The sequence below is a fragment of the Typopeltis vanoorti genome, chromosome 12 (assembly GCF_054136105.1).
Source record: "Typopeltis vanoorti isolate ZY-2024b chromosome 12, IOZ_Tvanoo_1.0, whole genome shotgun sequence".
NCBI classification, from domain to species: Eukaryota; Metazoa; Arthropoda; class Arachnida; order Uropygi; family Thelyphonidae; genus Typopeltis; species Typopeltis vanoorti.
This window is the reverse complement of record NC_143560.1, coordinates 78,157,769-78,181,732: the sequence shown is the minus strand read 5'-3', so window position 1 is coordinate 78,181,732 and position 23,964 is coordinate 78,157,769. Positions and strand designations below refer to the sequence as shown.

The following is a 23,964-nucleotide window of genomic DNA, read 5'->3' as shown; positions in this document are numbered from 1 at the left end:
TACCACTCACTCGATGTGATCTCTCCATGCTCGACTGGGACCATTTCCCTTTCTGCTTATTCATTTTAGAACCCTTTTCAATTTCAACTGTTTCCTCTTGTTGCACTTCACAACCATATGACTGGGGAAGGAGTGTCCCAGGTTCGATTCCCGTCGAAGACGTGAGGAATTTGAGGATCTTCCTCAGCCATAGCCAAGTTAGGCAGTCTTGGGCATGGGCAGTAGGGTTTTTCCCGCCAGTTTATCTAGCATTTTTCATCTCGCAAGCAGGAAAACCGGCCCCGTGAACACACGTGGATCTACAGCCATAAATAATTAAACCCCCCATGAGGGGGCTCAACTCGCCCTAATAGGGACAGGGGAGAAAAAGGGAGGAAACTCCATATGAATAAATATGGTTTTTCCAGTTCTTTCTATAGTTTGTGATGTCTTCTGTTTATGAATAATTGTTTTCTTATTTCTTCATTTCTTATCTTGTCTATTCTTTTATATCCTGCAAGTGGTCTTGGGAACCTCATTTCTGCAGCTTCCACTTGTCTTTTATCTCATTCTCCCCAAGTCCATGTTTCACTGCCATATTTCAGAAATGGTTTGGCTATTGTTTTATATAGTTTTATTTGGGTTGTTCTAGACATCTGTTTACTGAAGTATCAGTGCAAAGTTCAAATGACCGCTAGGAATTTTTGCTTTTTATATGCAATGTCAATTTCTCCATTGGGACTTATGTAATTTCCTAGATATTTAAATCTGTTCACTTATTCCATTACTTTGTTGTGTATAACTAGTTTGCATCTTTTAATTTCTTTACCTTGAAATGCTATTGATTTTGTTTTATTTACAGAGATTTTCACGTCATACTGTTCTATTGTTTTGTTCAATATGTGTAGATTTTTCTGTAATTGGTCTTCATTTTCAGCAAAAATAATTTGATCATCAAGGCTAGTTAATTCTTTATTTCTATTTTAATTCCTATGATTTTGTTTTTCCTCCAATCTCTTGAAATTTTTTCCAAAAAAAAAAAAAAAAAAATATATATATATATATATATATATATATATATATTGAAGAGTATTGATGATAAACCACTTCCTTGAATGAGACCTCTATCGGTTTTAATTTGTTCAGTTATTTCATTATTAATTTTAATATATCTTTCTTCCATTATATTTGCAATTGCTTTGGTGGTTTGAGGTGGAGCTTTCAATTTACATAGTATATTAATTAATTTTGATCTGTTAATTTGATCATATGCTTTCTCATAATCCAAGAAGGCCATATATGTTGGCAGGTTAAAGTCTATTCTTTTTTCTACAATTTGTTTGGGTGTAAATGTGGGATCTGTGCAGGATCTTACTTTCCTAAAGCTGCCATTGTTCTTCTCCAATAATCTCCTTAGTTCATGCGTTAATTTACTTTTAATTATATCTAGGTATATTTTATAGCACATATTCAATAGGGATATTCCTCTGTAGTTTCTGCAATCCTTTCTGTTTCCTTTTTTTTGAATATGTTTATGACTATTGCTGTCTTCCATTCTTGTGGGATGTTTCCTTCTTCCCATATTCTGTTTAGGAATTTAATTAATCGTAATTGAAGTTTAGAGCTGCATTTGTATAGTTGTGAATTTATTCCATCTTCTACTGTAGCTTTACTGTTTTTTAGTTTTTCCAATATTTCCTTTAAATCATTAAACTGCATTGGGTTCTTCATTTGTTTCTTGACTCATTACTTGTTTTATTTCACTTTGATTATTATTGTTTAGAAGCTGGGTGTAGTGATTGGTCCATTCTTTTGAGGACGGACCTTCTAATTGTAGATTATCCTTTGTTTCTCGAGTCATTTTTTTTAATGATTTTGTAGTTCTTTAATTGAGGTCCATTTATGTCATGCTCTAATCTTAATACAAATTTTTCCCAGTCTTGTCTTCTGATTTTCATGGTTTCTCTTCTTGTTATTGCTCTGACTCTTTTATATTCTATTTCCTATGGTTTTGTCATTTAATCATTTAAGGGAAGTTTCTTTTTTCTATCTTATTAAGGATTCTATTTCTGGGTTCCAGGTTCTGAGTCCTTTCCTATTTCTTCTCAGTTTTGTTCCTATGGCTTCATATGCCTTGTTTTACTATTGGTTTGATGTTTTATCATTCATTTTCTATATCTGTATCTTCATTTATTTTCTTTGTATGGTTTGTAAGTCTTCTTTGATATCCCCTGACACCTTTTCCTATAAACCCTTCCCCTTTCTCAAAAAAACAATTTCTATTTTCAGCCTCTTTTTCCCTCTCCTTAAAGCACTCCACCCACTCTTAATAATAATATTATACATATATTATATAAAAAAACCACATCGTGGAAAGATGACAGCCAACAACATCCAAGCAAGGTATGTCTGAAATTTCCTCCTCCATTATTCTGCATATATTTGTCTCTATAATACATCAGTAATGCCCTAAGAATTTTTGAGTAGAAAGCTAATGACACAAAAAAGGGGCACTCCTAAACGAAAGCAGACGAAATAGCAATAAAAATAATATTCTTTGATATAGTTCTCTGATACTATCTTGCTATAACAGATCTATCTTAAAATGCTCCTGCTTTTGTTTCTGTGTTCTTGTAGTGTTTCTATTTCTCTGGTTCGGGATCTTAATAGTACTGATTAATAAATAATGTCTGAGTCAATATTTCATCCTCTGTATATTCTGCAATTTCTTACCATCTTTAGTTTTTAACCCATTGTTATATAAACAATGATGATTTTATATCCTCTGGCTTCCCATGTATATTTATGTTTAAATAAGTTGTCAGTGATTTTCAAACTATTATAGGCCGCAAATTCCCTCAGCTGTGTTCCATTATTATTTATGGTGTTTTCTCCTTGATTACCTATTAAATCTTTAAATGTGTTTGATCCAATTCTAGCACTGAAATTGCCTGCAATGATTAAGTAATCTTGTTTATTTGTGTTCTGAATTACATTTTGAGGTTTTTATAGAATTCTTCTTCAGACTTTTTTCCCTTCTTCGGGTGCATATATATACACCTATGATTGTAATAAATTTCTTATTTAAGCCTAGCTGTTAATATTCTTTCAGAGATCCAGTTAAATGATTCAATTTTGTCTTTCAATTTATTACTGATCATGATAGCTATGCCGGCAGCTGCTCATTTTTTGTTGGGTACTCCACTGTATATTAAACTGTAGTCCTGTATAGCCTTTTGATTTTTTAATTTGTTTCTGAAATTACTGCTGTTTCTATTTTCATTTCTGTTAGGACTTTTTGTATTTCTTCAATCTTGTGATTGATGCCCTTTATTTTTACTGTTCCGATCCATATCCAGTTTATAGTCCTTTTTTCCAATCCATTTCATTATCCGTTTGGGCTGTCTGGTTTTTATCCTCTAGAAATTTGCGAGTATAAGAATTTGTCAATTGGACTGGTTACCAACCAACTGCAGCCTAGTATCTTATTTCATCCACAGCCCATATGTTATTTGATGATAAATTCTGAACGGACCTTACTTTCTGGATATACCTCATGCTTACTATTACTATGAGCTTTGCTTTTTATCCCAAATTTTCCAAAACATTTGTATATGTCTGGCATTCATCCCCCTACTCTACAGTTTATCCAATAAAGGCCAACTCTACATTTTTCTATATGTCAGTTGCCTTCTTTAGCAACTTAAAAAATTACTCCACTTTTTCCTCAATCTGCTATTCCACTGTTCCATGGCACCATGGGCATAAGGCTTATTGTCTAATATCTCATTTTGATATTATCTCACATCACTCTACTTCAAACCTTGGAGCATATCCACCAGATGTGCTCCAAAGTGAAAGCCACATATACATTTGCATTTGTAGCAAATGAGAATGGATATGAGGCTGGTGGCATGGATTAGAGTACTTTACTAGTCATGAGAGAAAAGTATATGGAAGAGCAGAATCCAGGAGCGTATGGGTGACAGAATGCCTCAGGGCTCTGCAGAGTAGTACTATTTATTTATATGCATCCTGTCAGGCGTCTTCTCCCCAGGAGATTGACTACCATTTATATGCAGTAGATAGTATTAAATGGGACATATTATTCCAATTAAGCAGCTGCCCCAGTTATGCAAAGTTTCATTTAATAATTAAAAAGATATAAAAAAACAGGCTAACATTTCACTTAGCAACAAATCATTATTCAGATTAATTACAATACCAAAATCTGTACATATTTAAATATTTTCCTCGTAGTCAATATCTCTGTTGATATTGACTATTGCAGTTGATCTGGCAACTGCAAAAGTTGTCAAAATAGTTCAAAGGATAATTTGGATGTTGAAGAATACACTGATAAGTGTAGATATGGACATTATTATTCCTACAAAGTTTAGTTGACAGGCAGAAAAGATGGAACATGACAGCAACTTATAAATTACTAAACAGGTTCTATAAGACCAATACAAATTTTTTTAAAAATAAATGATGAGTAGGAAAGTGAACTAAGGATCACTCCTGGAAGTTTGGAAGAGTGCAGTTATTAAGGGAATAATTTTTTGCTTGGAAAGTGGTGAATGAGTTTAGAAGCAGTATGATAAGTGTTAAGTGAATAATGGTTAGTGTGTGCCTCCTCTAATGAATTTTCTGATTCCACAGAGGTGTCTGTAATAATAACAACAATAATAACAAACTGCCAGCCAGTTAATTAGATTATCTTCATGTTTAGTGTTGAATATTACAGTTACCTCTTCTTTTCCTCAATCATTATTGCCAGAATATAATATCCTGTGGCTGTTATTTAGAAGAACCACACCTGTTTTTTTTGCTTTGTTTCCGATACACTGATTATGTCGATGTGATACTTCTCAAATTCTTCTGCCAGTTCCACTGCCATTATGTTAATACTTCTTATATTAACAGTGCTTATCTTGAGTACTGCTGATGTCAAGTTGGAGTCTGTTCCAGTAGCTGACCTTTCACTGTTTGTCCATGTCCCCAGATTAAAACAGCAAGGGCACTGTTTAATCCAATACTCCAGACAGCATGGCATTTCATCTTTTTGTACAATCACCGCCTTTTGATTAAGCCAATACTGAATACAGTTTGATTAGCTAAATCCCAAACTACCAACCCATCTTCCTTTGTTCAGTATCCAGAAGCACATCAGCTAACAGGATGTACCATAAGAAAATGAGAAATGGACATGAGATCAGAAGCCCCATGGTGTCTCTGTATTCCTTAAAAGGCTATCTATGTCAAAGTTACCTATCAGTTATCTGGCTGTGATCTTTAATCAATCCCAGGAAAATCTTTTATGAAATTAAAGTAACCTAAATGGAGTGTGGCAAGTAAAAGATCCAGAACAAATATTTACTTAGGTATGGACAAATAGGGTATTGTCTTCAGAACAAGATTTGAGTTGGATGATAATAATGGGAAAGTTAAAATATGATCATCACCATCATCATCATCATCATCAAATTCCTGCCATGTACCCTCAAGGGGTGTACAGGATATGACAGTACTACATGAAAAATTTACATCATTACTAACTTCCTATCTACAATTTTCCTCCAAATCAGTCTGTTGCTTGTCAAGACTCCAACATTATCAGATCTTATATTTCTATCATCTAAGGCACTTTGTACCGTATCAATCCACCTATATCTTGGTCTTCCTCTGGGTCGTTTTCCTGCCAACCTGGCAGAGAACACTTGTTTTGCTAATCTTTCCTCTCCCATTCTATTTAAGTGACCATACCACCTGAGATTAGCTCTGCTAACGCATTCCTGGATGCTGACAATGTCAAGTTCTTTCCTAATATCCTCATTTTTAATATGATATTGCCATTGATGCCATCTGTTCACACATCTAATCTTTCTCAGGACTCTCATATCTGCGGTCTCTAGTCTTTGGTCAAGTGTTTTACTTCTGACCCAGCTCTCAGATCCATAGGTTAAAACTGGTTTGAACACTGTCTTGTATACAGCTAATTTAGTGTTCCGACTAATTTCTCTCTTATTCCATATGTACTTATTCAATTGACTTCCCACCATACCAGCTTTCCTGATTCTGTTGTCTATTTCTATATATAATTTACCATCTTCATTAAAATCGTGCTCAAGTAGCTGAAATGTTTCACTTGTTCCACAGGTTCTCCATTCACAACACAGTTGACATTTTCAATGATTCTGCCTATTTTCATTGTCTTTGTCTTTTTATTGCTGACTTTCATACCATATCTATTACAACAGTTATTCAATTTAGTCAGAGAATCTTGAAGACTTGTAGCGGATTTATTTAGAAGTATAACATAGTTCGCATAAAGCAAAGAGCTGACATTAACATCTCCAATTCTGATATCAGGTTTAATACCACTTTCCTTCATAATATGATCCATATAGATAATGAATAACAGAGGGGATAATGTACATCCTTGTCTCACACCAGATTTAACATTAAACCATCTTCCTGTACTTCCTTCAATTCTAACTGTTGACTTACAACTCAAAGACTAAGTATTGCTTGATATAATGCCCCATTGACACCATATAACTGTAGCATATTGAATAGCTTCTCTCTTGGCACCTTGTCATATGCCTTTTCCAAATCGACAAAACTTAAATACAGATCTTTATTATATTCCCATGCTTTCTCGACTATTTGTCGTAAAGTGAAGATCTGATCCTGACAGCCTCTATTTGGCCTGAATCCAGCTTGTTCTTCACCAAGCTTTTCTTCCACAATTCTTCTCAACCGTTTCTCAAGTATACTTGCATAGATCTTGCCAGGAACACTCAGAAGGGAAATACCTCTGTAATTCTCACATTCAGATTTATTTCCCTTTTTATATATGGGTACTATCAGAGCTCTACTCCAATCATCGGGAATTCGTCCCTCTGTCCAGGCTTTCTGAACTATGCAGTGCAGCCACTGTAAGACTCTTATACCACCATACTTCAGCATTTCTGGTCGAATATCATCTACTCCTGCTGCCTTTCCACATTTCAAGCCTTTGATGGCTTTTTCTACTTTAAGTATGGATATGTATTCCTGACTGCATGCCTGGTCAGTGTTTTTTATCACTGTGCTGTCATCACTGCTTGTTTCATTTAGCAGTTTTTCAAAGTAATTACTCCATACTTAAAGGATTTCTTTTTCTCCTGTTTTCATGTCACCTTTATCATCTCTAACTCCTTTTACAGCACTCTTTCCTCCATTCCTAAGCTTCTTCAACAACCTCCAGAATATTTTGCCACCTTCTTGGTATTTATTTTCTATATTCTTGCCAAAATCCTCCCATGACTTTTGTTTAGCTAGTTTTACACACTGTTTAGCTTTCTTACATTTGTCTCTGTATTCTGTAAGAGTAAAAGCAGATTTATTTGCCAGGAACTTTTGATATGCTTTCTTCTTTTCCTTCACTGCCTCTTTAACTTCCTGTGTCCACCAGGGAGTTCTGATTTTTTTTTATCCTTGCACACAACCTCACCACATGCCTCTCTGGAAGAATCAATCAATGTTTTCTTCAGAGTTTGCCACTGAATCTCCAAGGTGGTTTGATTCCTGTTCTCAAACTCTTTCATTTTCTTTTCAATAATCTTTCTGTATTTTAGTCTACAGTTCACATCTGAGAGCTGCTCAACTTTTATTCGCTTTAAAACTTTCTTACATGTTATTCTTTTCAATATGAAATTCAATTTTATCCTGCTCAAGACTAAATAGTGATCACTTCCAATTTCAAATCCTCTGTACACTCTGGTATCCTGCACCAGGGAGAAAACATCACTATCATCAATAACATAGTCAATGAGACTTTTCTTATTCCTAGCCTCTTCTCTCCATGTGAATTTGTGCACATTTTTATGTTGGAACATGGTGTTAGTAATAACCAGTCCATGTCCTGAGCAGAAATCCAACAGATATTTGCCATTATTATTAGCTTTGCTCTTTTCTCCAAATATTCCCAAAATATTTTTGTGTGTCTCACAATCATTTCCTACTCTGCTATTTAGATCCCCAACAAGGACCAACTTTTCCTTTCTCATTGTGTCAGTTGCTTTTTCTAAAGCCTCAAAAAATTCCTCCACTTCTACCTTAGTAGAACCTTCTGTGGGACCATAGGCACAAATAAGTCTCATTGTCCAGTTCCCCATTCTCATATTTGCACACATTACTCTACTTGAGACTGACTGCCATTCAAGAAGATTAGCCTCGTATTTTGTGTTGAATACTATGGCTACTCCTTCTTTTCCTTGATTGTCACTGCCTGAATATAACATTTTGTATTTATTGCTCAGAAAGATCTCACCAGTTTTGGTCTTTTTTGTTTCAGTCACCCCTATTATGTCGATCTGGTACTTATCTAATTTCTCAGCTAGCTCCATTTCTTTGCCATTCAGGCTTCTTACGTTGATAGTACCGATCTTTAACTCTGGTGATGTTGAGTTGGGGTTTGTTTTCAGATTTGTTCCAGTAGCTGACTTTTCGCTGTTCGCCCTGCTTCCCTGGCGAAAACAACGGGGGCCTTGTTTAACCGGGCGACGCTCCAGCCAGGATGAAATTTTGTCATGTTGTACCATCATTTTTTATTTTGGTTTAACCAATAATAATACAATTTGGTCGGCTAAATCCCAAATTGCTAGCCCATCCTCGTTCGTTCAGTATTAAAGTAGATACCCAACAGGGTGCACCATGAGAAGGTGAGGATTGGACATTAGGTCAGAAGCCCTGGTCGGTTCTCCGCATTCCTTTAAAGGCTATGTGGAGGTCTTCTCTCAGTTATACAGCTTTGACCCTTAAGCACCCCCGTTAAATAAGAATTTTATAATAACAATAAGAAGTTAAAATATGTTAAATAAGAATTATTATTATAACAAATCTCAACAGAGTCAACATTTTTCAGGCAAGTAAAGCACTTAAACCAAAGTAATCATCATCATACTTGTCAAGGATTTAGGCTTAGAGTGGCCTGTTCTGGCCTCAGAAGTCGTTGAATCTCTTAAGAGGATGTCTTGGTTTTCTTTTCCCTAATGGTTTTTAATTTAAGGCATGTTTTGGTAATCTTTCTGTTTTCATTATTTCAATGTGTTCCATCCATTTATTTGTTTGCTGATGATGCAAAGTTGGGTAGTGCAATAAAAAATCAAGCCGATGTTGAAAATTTGCAAAATGACTTAAATAAGCTGGTAGAATGGGAAAAAGATAATGGATGTCAGTTCAATGTAGAAAAGTGTAAAGTTATATATTTTGGGATTAAAAGATTACCAGCTGTGTACTACTACTACATTGATGGAACAGTACTCCAAGAGATTGATGAGGCTAGGGACTTAGGGGCATTGGTAGATAGGGAGATGAAGTTCAGGGGACACATTGCTAAGGTGTCCAAGATTGCACATAGGATTACTTGGATGTTGAGAAACACACTGACATCCAGAGATAAAGAGGTTTATTCCCCTTTATAAAGCGTTGATACTTCCACATTTCGATTACAGTGCTCAGGTCTGGTCACCTGGATTCTTTGGAGATGAGGAAGCTGTGGAGAGGGTTCAGAGAAGAGTGACTAAGTTGGTGAGTGATGTAAAAAATGCTCCCTACATTGATAGATTGAGAGCTTGTGGATTGCAGAGGTTAGTTGATAGGCGGAGAAGAGGGATATGATAGAAATGTTTAAATTACTGAAAGGTTTTTATAGGATTGATGCAGGGAAATGTTTCAGCTGTGTGATAGTGATGGAAGAACAAGAGGTCACCCCTGGAAATTAAAGAAGTGTGTGGGTTAACATGGTTTTTTGCTTGGAGGGTGGTGAATGAGTGGAATTCATTGCCTGGCTTAGTTGCGAGTTCTTTGTCTGTAAATGAATTCAAGAAGAGATATGACAGATATTTTGTTGTAATAGGTTTCATGGTATGATAAGAACACAGATGGTTAAGAAAATAACTATTTATTAACTTAAAGATAAAAAATGATTAGCTTTAAGTTAATAAATAGTTATTTTCTTAACCATCTGTGTTCTTATCATACCGTGAAACCTATTACAACATGCCTGATGAACACATAAGCCTATCCATGCGTATGACAGATATTGTTTTGCTAGTTTGGGTCTCCCGCGATGAGTCTACTGACTCTATGGAGATATCCATAATAATAATAATAATAATGATGATGTTTATATTTTTCAGTTTTTTCTATTACTGATTCTTGGTTTAATTCTTTCATAATTTCTTCATTTCTTTTGTGATCAAATATAGTATACTTTGCAGTTTTTCTCATAAACTTCATTTCAGCTGTTATTAATCTTTGTCTTTTCGCTTTATTGTCCAGATTTCACATCCATACAATAGGAATGGTAGGGCTCATGTATTGTATACTTTTAGCCTGGTTTGTTTTTGTACTAGGCTAGGTTTAAATATAGAGTTAATTACACATGTTATTTTTAAATATTTTGCAATTTTTAGGTTTATAATTTTTTTTTTTATATGTAATCATACATCCTAGGTTGTTAAATGAATTCACCTGTTCTAAAATCTTGTTATCTATTACTATTTTAGTTCTTACTGGATGTTGTCCTTTAAAGGTCATTGTTTTTGATTTTTCTGTTGATATTATCATTCCATAAACTTTGGTTATCTCATTTAAATTTAAAATATATTTCTGTAAGGTATATTCAGAATTTGTAATTATTATTTGGTCATCAACAAAAAGGAGAGTGTTTAAGTTCACAGTAAGAGAAAGTTTAATGCCTTGATGGAAATTTTTATTCCATTTTATTATTATTTCATTTAGATAAATATTAAAAAGAGTTGCTGAAATGGGACATCCCTGTCGGACTCCTTGGATTATCTCTCTCATATATGATAGCTCATGATTTAATCTTATTTGTATTTAATTATTTTCATATATATTTATGATAGCTTTCAGAATGTTATTTGATATTTGTTTTTCTTTTAATATGTTAAATAAAATGCTTCTTTTAACTTTGTCAAATGCTTTTTCAAAGTCAATAAATGTAATATGTGTTTCTAAATTGTACTCTCTTCTTTTCTCTATTATTAATTTTAGGCAAAAGGCTGGGTCTATACATGATCGTCTTTTTATAAATCCATTCTGTACTTCTAAAATAAAATTTCAGAATATTTTATTAGTTTAGTTAAAATTCTGCTATATATTGTGTAACAAGAATTTAGTATACTTATACTTCTATAATTTCTAGGGTCAATCTCTACTACTTGTTTTAAAGATATGGTCACTATTGCTTTTTCCCATTCTACTGGCGAGTTACTAGTTGAATATTTTATTTTATCTGTCCATAATTCTGTATAGAAATTCTTCTAATTTCAATTTGCCATTTAATTTTACATTTCATTTAGTATCTGTACTTAAATGTTTCAAAATCTTATATACATTGGGTCTTATTTTATATAATAAGATTTCTTATTTAATTTCTAATTATATCTTAATTATATAATTGAAGAAGAAATGACTGTGGAAGAATGATATTGTGGGATAAAAATGGGAATAGAGTGACTGATGCAGAGGACATAGTGGAATTGTTCAATGAACACTTTATTGGAGTATTTCATCCTAGAGGAGTCAGTTTTAATGCTAGAGGGATAGGCCTGGTTCGAGGTTTAGAGGTACAGGAGGAGAGTGTGTTTCAGATACTGAGTACTCGGGATGTGAGTAAAGCTTTGGGACTGGATGGTATTTCACCACGAGTTTTAAGAGAATGTGCTAGGGAACTGACAGTGCCTTTAACCTGGCTTTTCAATGAATGTCTGGCTTCGCAAAGATGCCCAAGGAATGGAAGGAAGGTAAGATAGTGCCATTGCATAAGGGTGGTAACAGACTGGAAGTGTCTAATTATAGGCCAGTTGTGTGTCATCAGTAGTTAAGATCTTGGAGAAAGTAGTGAGGGACCATATACAGCATTGGGCAGATGAGGGTAATGTTATCTGTGAGAGTCAACATGGATTTGTGAGAGGGCGCTCTTGTTTTAGCAATATGCTAGCCTTTTATAATAAAGTTACAAGAACATTAGATGAGAGAAAGGCATATACTGCAATTTTCTTAGACTTGGCAAAGGCATTTGACAGGGTCCACATGATAAGCTGATATTCAAGTTGCAGCACATGGGTCTGGATGTCAGATTGGTCAACTGGATTCATGATTGGCTGTCCGATAGGTATCAGAGAGTTGTGTATGGTGGGACAATTTCAAGGAAGCAGAGGGTTACAAGTGGGGTGTCACAGGGCTCAGTACTGGGACCTATATTGTTTAACCTTTATATCAATGACATTGTCAGTGGATTGCAAGGGAATATTCAGTTGTTTGCAGATGATGCGAAGCTGGGAAGGATTATTAGTAATAGTGCAGATGTGGCAGCCCTGCAAGAGGATTTGAATAAGCTAGATAGATGGGCAAATGAATGGGGGTGTCGGTTTAATGCAGCAAAATGTAAGGTCTTGAGGTTTGGGAAACATCGATGGGACACTGCATACTCTATGGGAGGAGTTATACTGGAGGAAGTAGGGGAGACAAGAGATCTGGGGTTGATGATTGATAGAAATCTGAAATTTAGGGGACATATTGCAAAGGTGGTGAAGATAACATAGAGGATTGCTGCAATAATGAGAAGGACACTGACCTGCAGAGATAAAACAGTTATCATTCCGTTGTATAAGACCCTGATCAGACCACACTTGGACTATTGTTCTCAGATTTGGTCCCCAGGATTTGAAGGGGATAAATTAACTGTGGAAAGGATACAAAGATGGCTTCAGGACTGTACAAGGATAGTTATGAGAATTGGCTGAGGGAATGTGGACTGCAGAATTTGGTGGACAGAAGAAGGAGAGGTGATATGATTGAGACTTTTAAACTGTTGAAAGGTGGGTTACAGGGTTGACACTGGGGAGTTCTTTCGCTTGGTTGAACAGCGGGAAGGAGTGATGACAAGAGGCCGTCCCTGGAAGAGTTACGAAAGGAAACTGTGAGCAAGAGGGTGAGGAGTGGTTTCTTTGTGTGGAGGGTGGTTGAACCGTGGAATGCATTGCCTGATGGAGTGGTGAGAGCGAGAACGGTCAATGAGTTTAAGGAGTGGTATGCTAGACTTTGTGTTTCTTATGGGGGACCTCCCTTCGATGAGTCTTGACAGACTTTATGTTCTTAGGAAAGACCTCCCACGATGAGTCTTTTGACTCCATGGAGGCCTGAATAATAATAATAATAAATCATGTTCTAAATTATAAACAAATTTGTTCCATGATTCTCTCTCTGTCTTTTTCTGACTTCTCTTTTAGCTATGGCTCTTATTCTTTTATATTCTATTTCATGTTCTAATCTTTTACTGTTAACCATTTATGATAGGCTTCTTTTTACATTTCGATTTTTTCTTTGTTGTAGTGACCCATATCTTCAGTTTTTGCTTTTTATTTAATTTTTTGGACTTTCCAAAGCTTTCATTTGCTGCTGTATTTAGTATTGTTTTTATATTAAGCCATTCTATTTCTTCATTTTGTTTTATTTTATCTAAATATTGGTTAATTCTTTGTTTATATAGCCATTGTATCATTGAATAATCTAGCTTTATAAACAAATGTTTTAAATTTTCTTTCTGTTCTTGTTATTTGTAGCCATTTAGGTGGTAACCTTAATTTTATTTTAACAAGGAAGTAATCACTGCTTATTTCATATCCTCTGTGAACTCTAACATCTAGTGAAAATTTTGATGTCTTTTCATTTAAGATAAAGTAATCTAATATTGATTTCCATCCTCTTGCTACCCAAGTATATTTATATATTTCCATTATTTGTACGTATATATTTATTCTAAATATATTTACTTATTTCAATTTTTTACCATTCCTGTTTAGAGTATGTTCTCCATATATTTCTGTATTATTATTTTAGTATTTCCAATTCTTGCATTTAAGTCTCCTGCTAATATTACATAATCATTTTTATTTATTTTATTATATATATTTTGTAACTGATTATAGAATTCAATATTTTCATCTTCTCTTCCTTCTTCTGGCATATAAACCAACTGTTAAATAACCTCTATCTATTTTTATTCTAGCTTCTATTATTCATTCATTCCATAATTTATAATGTTTTAAAACATTATAAATTATGGTATAGAATTCCTGTGAAAGGGAATTTTATATTATTCCCTTGAAAGGGAATATTTTTCTGGTTATGATTATAAATAATGATTCCCTTGAAAGGGAATTATGAATCCAAATCATAACACCTGAACACCTGCTTGTGCTCTTTGTCTCTGTCAACTCCACTATATATTACATTAAAATTTTCAGTTCTCATGGTTCCTTTTAATTTCTTTTTTGTTTCAGTGATTACTGCTATTTGAAAATTTCTTTAATTTAATATTTGGTCTAATTCTATTTCTTTATATGTTATTCCTCTCATGTTCCAGTTTGCCATATGTATTATACTTTGTCTTTTTTCCATTTTCGTTTTACCTTTTCCATTCCAGGGTCATTTTCCATAGATTCATTTCGATTACCTTTTTCTGTTGGCTTAAAAGTAGATTAATGTTCTCCATGTCAGGTAACTTGCCTGCAATGGGTAGTCCAGTGGTATGGCTGCTACCTTAAGGCTCCTGAACTGGCCTTCTTCCAAATTTAAACCAATAGGAAGAATACAGTGTATTGAAGGGGAAAGAGTAGATTATAGTAGAAGTTTATAGAGGGGACATATAGGCCAGAAATGGAAAGACCCTATGGCCCTCGAGTACTCTAATATCATGAGGGTCATAAAATAACAAGAGTTGCCTGATAAGGCCTTATAGAAAACATTAAATGGGGTGGGTCATCCTCAAATTAGAGGAGGTAGAAGATAGATCCAGCTAGGGGACCATGGAAGTACCACTTCCTTTACAATCAAGATGATTGCCCCTTATGTCCCTGTTGGTCCATGAGTCCTTATTCAATATATTCGGACCACCCCATCATCATCACAACACTGATTATGGGTAGACCATATTGGTCTGTTCCGGTCTTATTATTCATCCAATATCCTTTTTTGAGGTCTACTCTGCCTTCTCTTTCCAATTGGAATATATTTTAATATTTGTTTAGGATGTCGGGTGTTGGCCATTCGATTCACATGCTCAACCTATTTTTGTTTATAATTGTTGTTTTTCTCCTATTGATTTTGTTTTTAGTTCTTTTAAAATGTCTTCATTCCTTTTTTGATCTAATAATGTGTATTTTGCAGTTCTTCTCATAAATCTCATTTCACTTGTTTTTATTCTTTGTTTATTGTCCAGATTTCACTGCCATATAATAATGTGGGCACTGCTAAAGTATTGTAAATTTTCAAGCGTGTTTCTTTTTGTACTATATTTGGGTTGAGTGTTCTATTTATCAGGCCTATAATCTGTAAAAATTTTGAAGTTTTTAATTTTATCTCTTTTTCTCCTTCATATGATATTTCACATCCAAGATAACTGAAAGTATTTATCTGTTCTATTATTTTATTATTAATAACAATTTTGCTTCTAACTGGAGTGTCCACAAAATGACATTGTTTTAGTTTTACCTGTGGAAATTTTCATTCCAAACTGTTCAATTATAATGTTTAAATTATACATTGCTTTGGTAAATTCTCTTCCTTATCTGATGTTATTACCTGATCATCTGCAAATGATAACATATTTATTTTGTTATTCCGGGAAATTTTTATACCTTGATTGTTTAAGGTGTTCCACTGTATTAATATTTCATTAATGTAAATATTGACAAGTGTTGGAGACAGAAGGCATCCCTGTCTTACTCCTTGGTTTTTAGATTGTTTTTCAGACAACTTTTCATTTATTTTTATTTCATTATCTTTACATATATTCAATATTGCATGTAGTAAAATATTAGGTATATATATTCTTTGTCCTATATCAAACAGTATATATCTTTTTACTTTGTCAAATGCTTTTTAGTAATCTATAAACAAAAGATGAGTTTTCAAATTAAATTCTCTTCTTTTTTCTATAAGTAGTTTTAAACAGAAAGCTGCAACCATTGTAGAGCATTCTTTTCTAAATCCATTTTGACATTCTAATAATATTTTTTCACTGTATATTTTTAGTTTTTCATTAAGTATTCTGCTATATATTTTGTAGCATGTATTCAATAAACTAATACCTCTGTAGTTAGCAGGTTTTGTTTTATCCCCTTCTTTAAATATAGGTATTACTATGCTTGTATTCCATTCTATTGGTATTTGTCCATTAGTATATATTTTATTTAAAAATTTTAGTAATCTTTGATGAAATTTTTTCCCAGCAAATTTATATAGTTTGGAGTTTAACCCATCTCCTCCTGCTGATTTGCCATTTTTTATTTTATTTAGTTGTCCTTTAATTCTTTCACTGATGTCATATCATTTAAGGTATTTTGTAAGTTTCTGGTGTAATTATTTTTGATGCCAGTATTATCAGTCCAAACATCTGTAAAGTAATCCAAGAATTCTTTTGCATCTATTTCACAATTTATATTTGAAGTTTCTTTTATATCTGCATTCATGTGTTTTAGTATTTTGTATGCACTGGGTCTTATTTTGTATATGTCATTTTCTAAATATGATACAAATTTTTTCCAGCTTTTCTCTGTGTCTCTTTCTGGTTTCTCTTTTGGCTGTTGCTCATCTTTTTTTATATTCAATTTCATCTTGTTTTTTGTTACTTAACCATCTTTTAAAACTCAGCTTTTTATTTTCAATTATTGTTTTTATTTCATTGCCCCATATATGTAATTTTTTTATTTTTATGATTTTTTTGTGTGTTCCTAGACTTTCATATGCTGCTGATGCGATAATTTCTTTTATATCATTCCATTCTTTCTCAATGTCTTCATTTTCTTGTATTTTTTCTAAGTAGTTATTAATCCTCTGTTGGTATAAATTTCTTATACTTGAATCATTTAGTAGTCTCACTTTGTAATTAAATTTTGTTTCTCTAGTTTGTTTATAATATCGTTTGTTTATAATTAGTTTTGCCTATACTAAACAGTGATCTGTGTCAATTTCTAGCCCTCTTCTAACTTTAACGTCTAGAAAGAGGTTTGCTGCTTTTTTTCATTTGCTATAAAGTAGTCTATTATTGATTTTTGTCCTCTTCCACACCACATATATTTTCATATTTGTAAAATGTATTCATTATTTTTAAATTATTATATAATCGATGAGTCACTTTCCATTTTTGTTTACTGTTGGTTCTCCAAATTTGTGTATATTATTGCTAATTTTTTTCATTCCTATTCTGGCATTAAGATCTCCAGCTATAATTATATGGCCTGTTTTATTTAATTTTTCATATATTCCTTGTAACTGCAAAAGTAATCATTTTCTTCTTCTTTTCCTTCTTCAGTGGCATACATTCCAACAACTGTTAAATTTTCTTTCTTTAATTTTAATCGCGCCACCCCACCATATATATATATATATATATATATACATATACACACACACACACACACACATATATACATACATATATATACATACATACATACATATATATATATATATATATATATATATATACACACACACATATACATATACACACACACATATACATACATACATACATATATATATTAGTTTAAATGACTGATACCGAGAGATAAAGCGATGACATGGTTTATTTAAAAAGATACTACTAGTTTACTAGTTTCATTGAATGGATCAACTTCTTCAGGTATCACAATCAAAGAAATATACAAAAAATAACAGAGACTTAAAAATTGCATTAACAGTACTAGTACAAAAGACAGTAGTATATTTTGAAAACAGTAATGCGAGCTTGAGTTCCAAATAAAAGTTGATTACGTACTGTCACGTGTGTGCCAGTATTGAACAGAGGCAATGTGTGCATCAGAGAGATTGAAACTTAGGTTGTTGTTGATATGGGAAGAATCTAAGGTAATTTCTCTAGATTTGACAATCTTTCTTTCAAGTTCATCATAGCACACATGGATATTTGTGTCCAGTCCACAATGTGTTGGCGGCCTTCATCTGAGTTAACAGAAAAAAGAACGTGGCTAGAGAAACGCTGGCTTTGGTCCTTTTTTGTAGGAAATATCTCTACGGTGTTCTTCCATACATAAAAGGTTGGATTTAGCAGTCTGGCCATAGTATGGCTTTCCACAATCACATAAAATCTTGTAGACTCCTGGAAACTGAGTGGGAAGAGGTTTCTCTTTAGGTTTACTAAGTATGGAGCGAAATTTTGGGAGCGTAGTGAAGCAAGTTCTAAAGTTAAATTTCTTGAGAATTTTAGCAAGTTTTGGTTAAAGAGAGTTGATGTAAGGCAAAGAAATAAAGGCTCTGGGGGAAGAGGGATCTTCAGAAGCAGTTGAGTGATGGAGAGAAAGAAATTTGTCAATCTTATTAGGAGAGAAACCATTATTAATAAAAGTCTTTTTAAGAAAAAGGAGTTCATTTTCAATTTCTGTTAGTAATTTGGCCCGGTGTGCTAAGGTGGAAATAATACCAAATTTTTGCAGAGGGTAGTCAACAAACTCAATTTATTTTTGGACCACCTAAACACGTTTCATGAAAAAAATCCCTTTTACCTTCAAACTGGAATCCGATGACTGCCTCCCCTTTCTAGATCTGAAGCTTACCAGATGTTCTGAAAGTATTAAAATCTCAATTTTTAGAAAACCTACTCATACTGACAGATACCTTCATGCTTCTTCCCATCACTGCCCTCTGCAAAAATTTGGTATTATTTCCACCTTAGCACACTGGGCCAAATCTTTACTAACAGAAGAAACAGAAATTGAAAATGAACTCCTTTTTCTTAAAAAGACTTTTATTAATAATGGTTTCTCTCCTAATAAGATTAACAAATTTCTTTCTCTCCGTCACTCAACTGCTTCTGAAGATCCCTCTTCCCCCAGAGCCTTTATTTCTTTGCCTTACATCAGCTCTCTTTCACCAAAACTGGCTAAAATTCTCATGAAATTTAACTTCAGAACTTGCTTCACTACACTCCCAAAATTTCGCTCCATACTTAGTAAACCTAAAGAGAAACATTTTCCCACTCAGTTTCCAGGAGTCTACAAGATTTTATGTGATTGTGGAAAGCCATACTATGGCCAGACTGCTAAATCCATCCTTTTACATATGGAAGAACACCATAGAGATATTTCCTACAACAGGACCAAAGCCAGCACTCTCTCTAGCCACGTTCTTTTTTCTGTTAACTCAGATGAAGGCCGCCAACACATTGTGGACTGGACACAAATATCCATGTGTGCTATGATGAACTTGAAAGAAAGATTGTCGAATCTAGAGAAATTACCTTAGATTCTTCCCATATCAACAACAGCCTAAGTTTCAATCTCTCTGATGCACACATTGCCTCTGTTCAATATTGGTACACTCGTGACAGTACGTAATTAACTTTCATTTGGAACTCAAGCTCGCATTACTGTTTTCAAAATGTACTACTGTCTTTTGTACTAGTACTGTTAATGCAATTTTTAAGTCTCTGTTATTTTTTGTATATTTCTTTGATTGTGATACCTGAATAAGTTGATCCATTCAACAAAACTAGTAAACTAGTAGTATCTTTTTAAATAAACCATGTCACCTCTTTATCTCTTGGTATGAATCATTTAAACTAATTTATAATATTTTCTACCGAGTAAAATGAACAATCACAATATATATATATATACACACACACACACATGTGGTGGGCCCCCCTACCCGCCACCCAGGCGCCGTGCGCTCTAGAGGTTACAGGATCCTCCAAAAGAAAACAAAGTAATAAATGGCAGATATATGCAGGCTTCTGGGCAAAGTTCATTATTTTTCAAGTTGTTTAACACCATGGGTAATTCATATTGAATGCTGTATATTCGTCAATACAATAAGAAGTTTTGAAGTATTCTTGTGAATACTTTTAACACATTTTAAGTTGTTTCAAAGGCAAACACTGTTTTGTTACTTATCTATAAAACAATGAAAATATTTATTATAATTATCACTTCTTTTAATAGGTAACAAATGAAATTTCACAGCAGTGGAATGCTAGCTATGAAAAATCTTCAGACCTTGGTTGCTTTGACTTAAATATTATCATCATTATTCTGGACCTCCAAAAGGAGTCATAAGACTTATTATAGGAGACCAAAGTCTATCATAGCATGCCTTAAACCCATTCACCACCTTATCATACAATGAATTCGATGGTTCAGCCACTCTCCATTAAAAAAAAAAAAAAAGATACTTTTCATCACCTCCTTTTGCAACTTTCAGGGAACACAGAAAGTAACAGCTTCCTGAATTCCAATACAAGTATCTACTTCAAAAGTACTGAAGCTAAAAAATCTGACTAGAGAAAAGAAATGAAATTTTTGCATCCAATACTATTCTCCAAACATATCATGATTATGTGTACTGTATTACCTAGCACTATCAAGAAAAGAAAAGTTATTTTCAGTGAGTTTGGTATATGTTATTTTGTATAACTGAATGAATAAGTCATTCTATCAGGTTGTGATAACCAAAGTATTTTTTTATAAGACAGCTGAGTTAGTGCAGTGGTGAGTAAACAAGTGGTGAATGAATTTAAAAGTTGCGGCACGGCAACTATTGCAATATTTAAGCAGTTCTCCATTTAACAGTCTTTTCATTTCCTTCAATGCCAATGATTATGACAGTCCTCTACATTATAAACAAACTACACACACATACAAAGATAGTAAAAGGTAAAAAGCGAAAAACTGTAGGTCTGTTTTAATTTAATAACTGGAAAATAACAATGGAATTCAGGAAGAAGTGCCCCCCCCCCCACTCCCAACACACATACCAAAACTGCTTAGAGTATAGGAATTCTATGACCTTGTCTGCATAATCACAGATTATAGAAGGCAATCTAATTAAACTCTTTTGTGTGTGTGTGTGTGTGTGTGTGTGTGCATGGGGAGGGATGAGAGAAGCAATATGAGCAATTTGAATTTAAGAATTTTCTGTATTATTTGTATGTATAGTATAATTTGCAATAATTTAAGAATTTTCTGTATTATTTGTATGTATAGTATAATTTGCAATAATTTAAGAATTTAAAAGGCAGACTATTGTTTGCTCTTCTCCAAATGCTTGCTTGTCAAAATCGAAACGTATATCTCGCTTAATATATTATATACCATATGCTATATCACATTAGCATTTGATTTATAAAACGGCACTTACCAAAAGGGCAATTCGGAGAAGTCCCTGAGGCTTACTAAAAAGAGTTTTATCCCAGCCTAGTATTACAGCGAATCTTACAGAAACCTGTTCACAGCTCACTGAACTTGAAGCTTGCACATTACCATCCAAACCACTAGTTCCACCTGCGTCGCTAAGTTCCTCCAGTTCATCTATTGCAATAGTCTTCAGAGTTGTTTCGTTTACAAAATGTTGTTTAAAGCTGCACCTTCTTTTATTCCCTGATTCAGAATTTAGCTTGACATCTTGCTTATCCGAACCATCTGAATGAGTATGAACACGAACACTCATTTGACCGCCATCTGAATGTATCCGCGTCCTGCATTCATCATCGCTAACAGTAATCACATGATTTTCATCTTCTTTATCTCCCATAATCATGCAGCAATCAAAACGAAAGCAGCAGCACTATTATTGAAGGAATCATTTATCGAAGTATCATTTCAGTACTCTTACAATAGCACATTCAGTTGCACGCACCCAACTGTCAGATACCTCGCATCTGAAAGCATCGAGCTATAGGTGGGCAAACCTATCGACCCAACTACCGTCTGCGTTAATCAATGTCTACAACGGAAAAGTAGATTCCAAACAAGTAGTTTATTTCTTATAAATAATGCAGTTACATATAAAAGGTTACATTTCACAGCTTATGAAGAATTCTCTGATGATATGTAAACGTATTACCTACGCGGACATACTTAGTTTCATCCTCCTCATCATCATCTAAATAGCTTTACGTCAAATCCACCACTTCTCTTTGATTCTACCTTTCTTACGCTTCCCATCCCACCCGCAAATGTTATAGCTGCGTCCTAAAATCGGTAGATGTCGCTACTTGTCTGTGATCCTCCTTCCAGGTTAAGCATTAAATGTTTCGTTGTTAAAAGAATTGTAGGAATGTAAATTTAGTGATTATGTTATATTAGTTCTGTATATTTTAATCATTTGAAATTTCTGGGAAATCGCATTCCTGTTTTCATTTTACTTCTGAAAGAAAAGTTAGGTACAAACTAATCCTCAATGTCTGAAAAAGATTTTGCTCCCCTTAGTGCTGCATGCGTTCGCGCACTGAATGACAAACTCTACGAAAAAAGGAAGACAGCAGCATTAGAAATCGAAAAGTAAGTACTAAATATTTAATATTAATACAAGTGAAAGAAAATTACTTTCTTTTTGCACGTCGGTTATGCAGAATGGACGAGGAAAGCATATCATAATCACCTCAGTGATCATTTTGAAAAACTTCAATATGTTCAGATTTTTCCCTGTAATGTAATATTAGATAATAATTAATTGATAACTAGGATATTGTGACATTCTTTCATTTTATTGGAACATTGCTAACTAATTTTGGAAATTATTTATGTAAAACAATGCAATTTACAATTTTTAACTATTTAAAATTTTAAGTGTTTCCCTTAAAAACAGTAGAATAATTAAAAATATATATGTGAAGTTTACCAATTCTCATAGGGCTTAGACGTTGGTTGTACATGCTTACTAAATAACTTAAGGAAATTACAACGTACAATAGCATATACATTAAAAAAAACCATCCTATACAGGCAGATACATTCACCAACAATCCCACAATATCCCCCCCCCCTCAAAACAATATGGAGTTGTTAAGACACTATACAACAGGACTAAACTAATCTGTTCAAATGACAATGCCCTAACCAATGAACTAAATCACATTCTCAATACTTTCTCAGCCAATGGCTACCCCTCAAAAAAAATCCAAAAAATATTGAACCCAGTAAACCACGACCCCCCCCCCTCTCCCTCACAACAAGGATTACTCTAAATCCATCACCATTCCCTACATCTGAGGCACCTTGAAAAAAATTACAAAAATCCTAAAAAAACATGACTTGACCTCTTGTTACAAACCATATAAAAAATTGGTATCCCTTATTCACTCCACTAAAGACCAACCACTCCCCTAGACCTACTTGGTGTATACCAAGTCCCTTGGAGCTGTAAGTTGTCCTACTTTGGCCAAAAAGGCAAGACAGCGAATATCAGAATTTCAGAACACAAGGACTACATCTGGTTTCACCAGTACAGCCATTCTGATCTTGCAGACCATGCTTTGGATACATGCCACAGAATACGGTTGAAGAAAGCTACAATAGTACACCGTAGCAAGTTTAAATTTGAAAGACTATTCATGGAATCAGTCTGAGCCCTAAGAAACATGCCAAACCTCAACAAATTTCGCTGCATGAGACTGCCCTAAATTTGGGAGGCTTACATCAAGAGACCTTCAGCCCAACGGCCAAGAATACCTGCATAGCCCACTAGGGGGCACCATTAGGACTTTTAGGAAAACCATAGCTTCCTCGTTTCATTTCTCATTTACTGTGTTTAGTGACTGCATGCACGTATCTTTATTGTAAATTCCTTTGAAGATGGTAACGTGACATTGCCGAAATATTGGAAATATATTAAAGTTTAATTTAATGTATATTCTCTTGTACGTTGTAATTTCCTTAAGTTATTTAGTAAGCGTGAAAGTTACCAGTATTAATTTCAAAGAGCTAAACACAAAATTTAACTATTAATAGAGTGACAGGTGCATTGCTTTGAATTGTAGAGTTCATAATGCTTGTTGGTTAAACACAGAGGTGGACAAGAGGTGAATTATTAGTTGGAGAGAAGATTAAAATACCAGGAAAAAGATGGGAAATATGGCAAACATTATGTTGGAATTGGTATTAACAAATA

At 33.9% G+C, this 23,964-nt stretch overlaps 2 protein-coding genes across 4 annotated transcripts in view; one reads left to right on the top strand and one right to left on the bottom strand.

Moving 5' to 3' along the window:
- LOC150100912 (uncharacterized) overlaps nt 1-22,010 on the bottom strand; it is a 155,184-nt gene extending 133,174 nt beyond the window's left edge. Inside the window, exon 1 of the mRNA XM_090401549.1 lies at nt 21,214-22,010. Within this exon, the coding sequence (XP_090257675.1) occupies nt 21,214-21,612 (399 nt within the window). The 5' untranslated portion in view covers nt 21,613-22,010. The remainder of the gene's footprint in view (nt 1-21,213) is intronic.
- Nucleotides 22,011-22,106: 96 nt separating this feature from the next.
- The window catches only part of LOC150100911 (protein VAC14 homolog), a 315,351-nt gene continuing 313,493 nt past the window's right edge, over nt 22,107-23,964 (top strand). For all 3 annotated transcript variants that reach the window (XR_016549127.1, XM_090401162.1, XM_090401163.1), the window contains exon 1: nt 22,107-22,355. Coding sequence is in view for 2 of the 3 variants with exons in the window: in XM_090401162.1 (XP_090257288.1) it covers nt 22,255-22,355 (101 nt within the window). In the remaining variant the exon portion in view is untranslated. The remainder of the gene's footprint in view (nt 22,356-23,964) is intronic.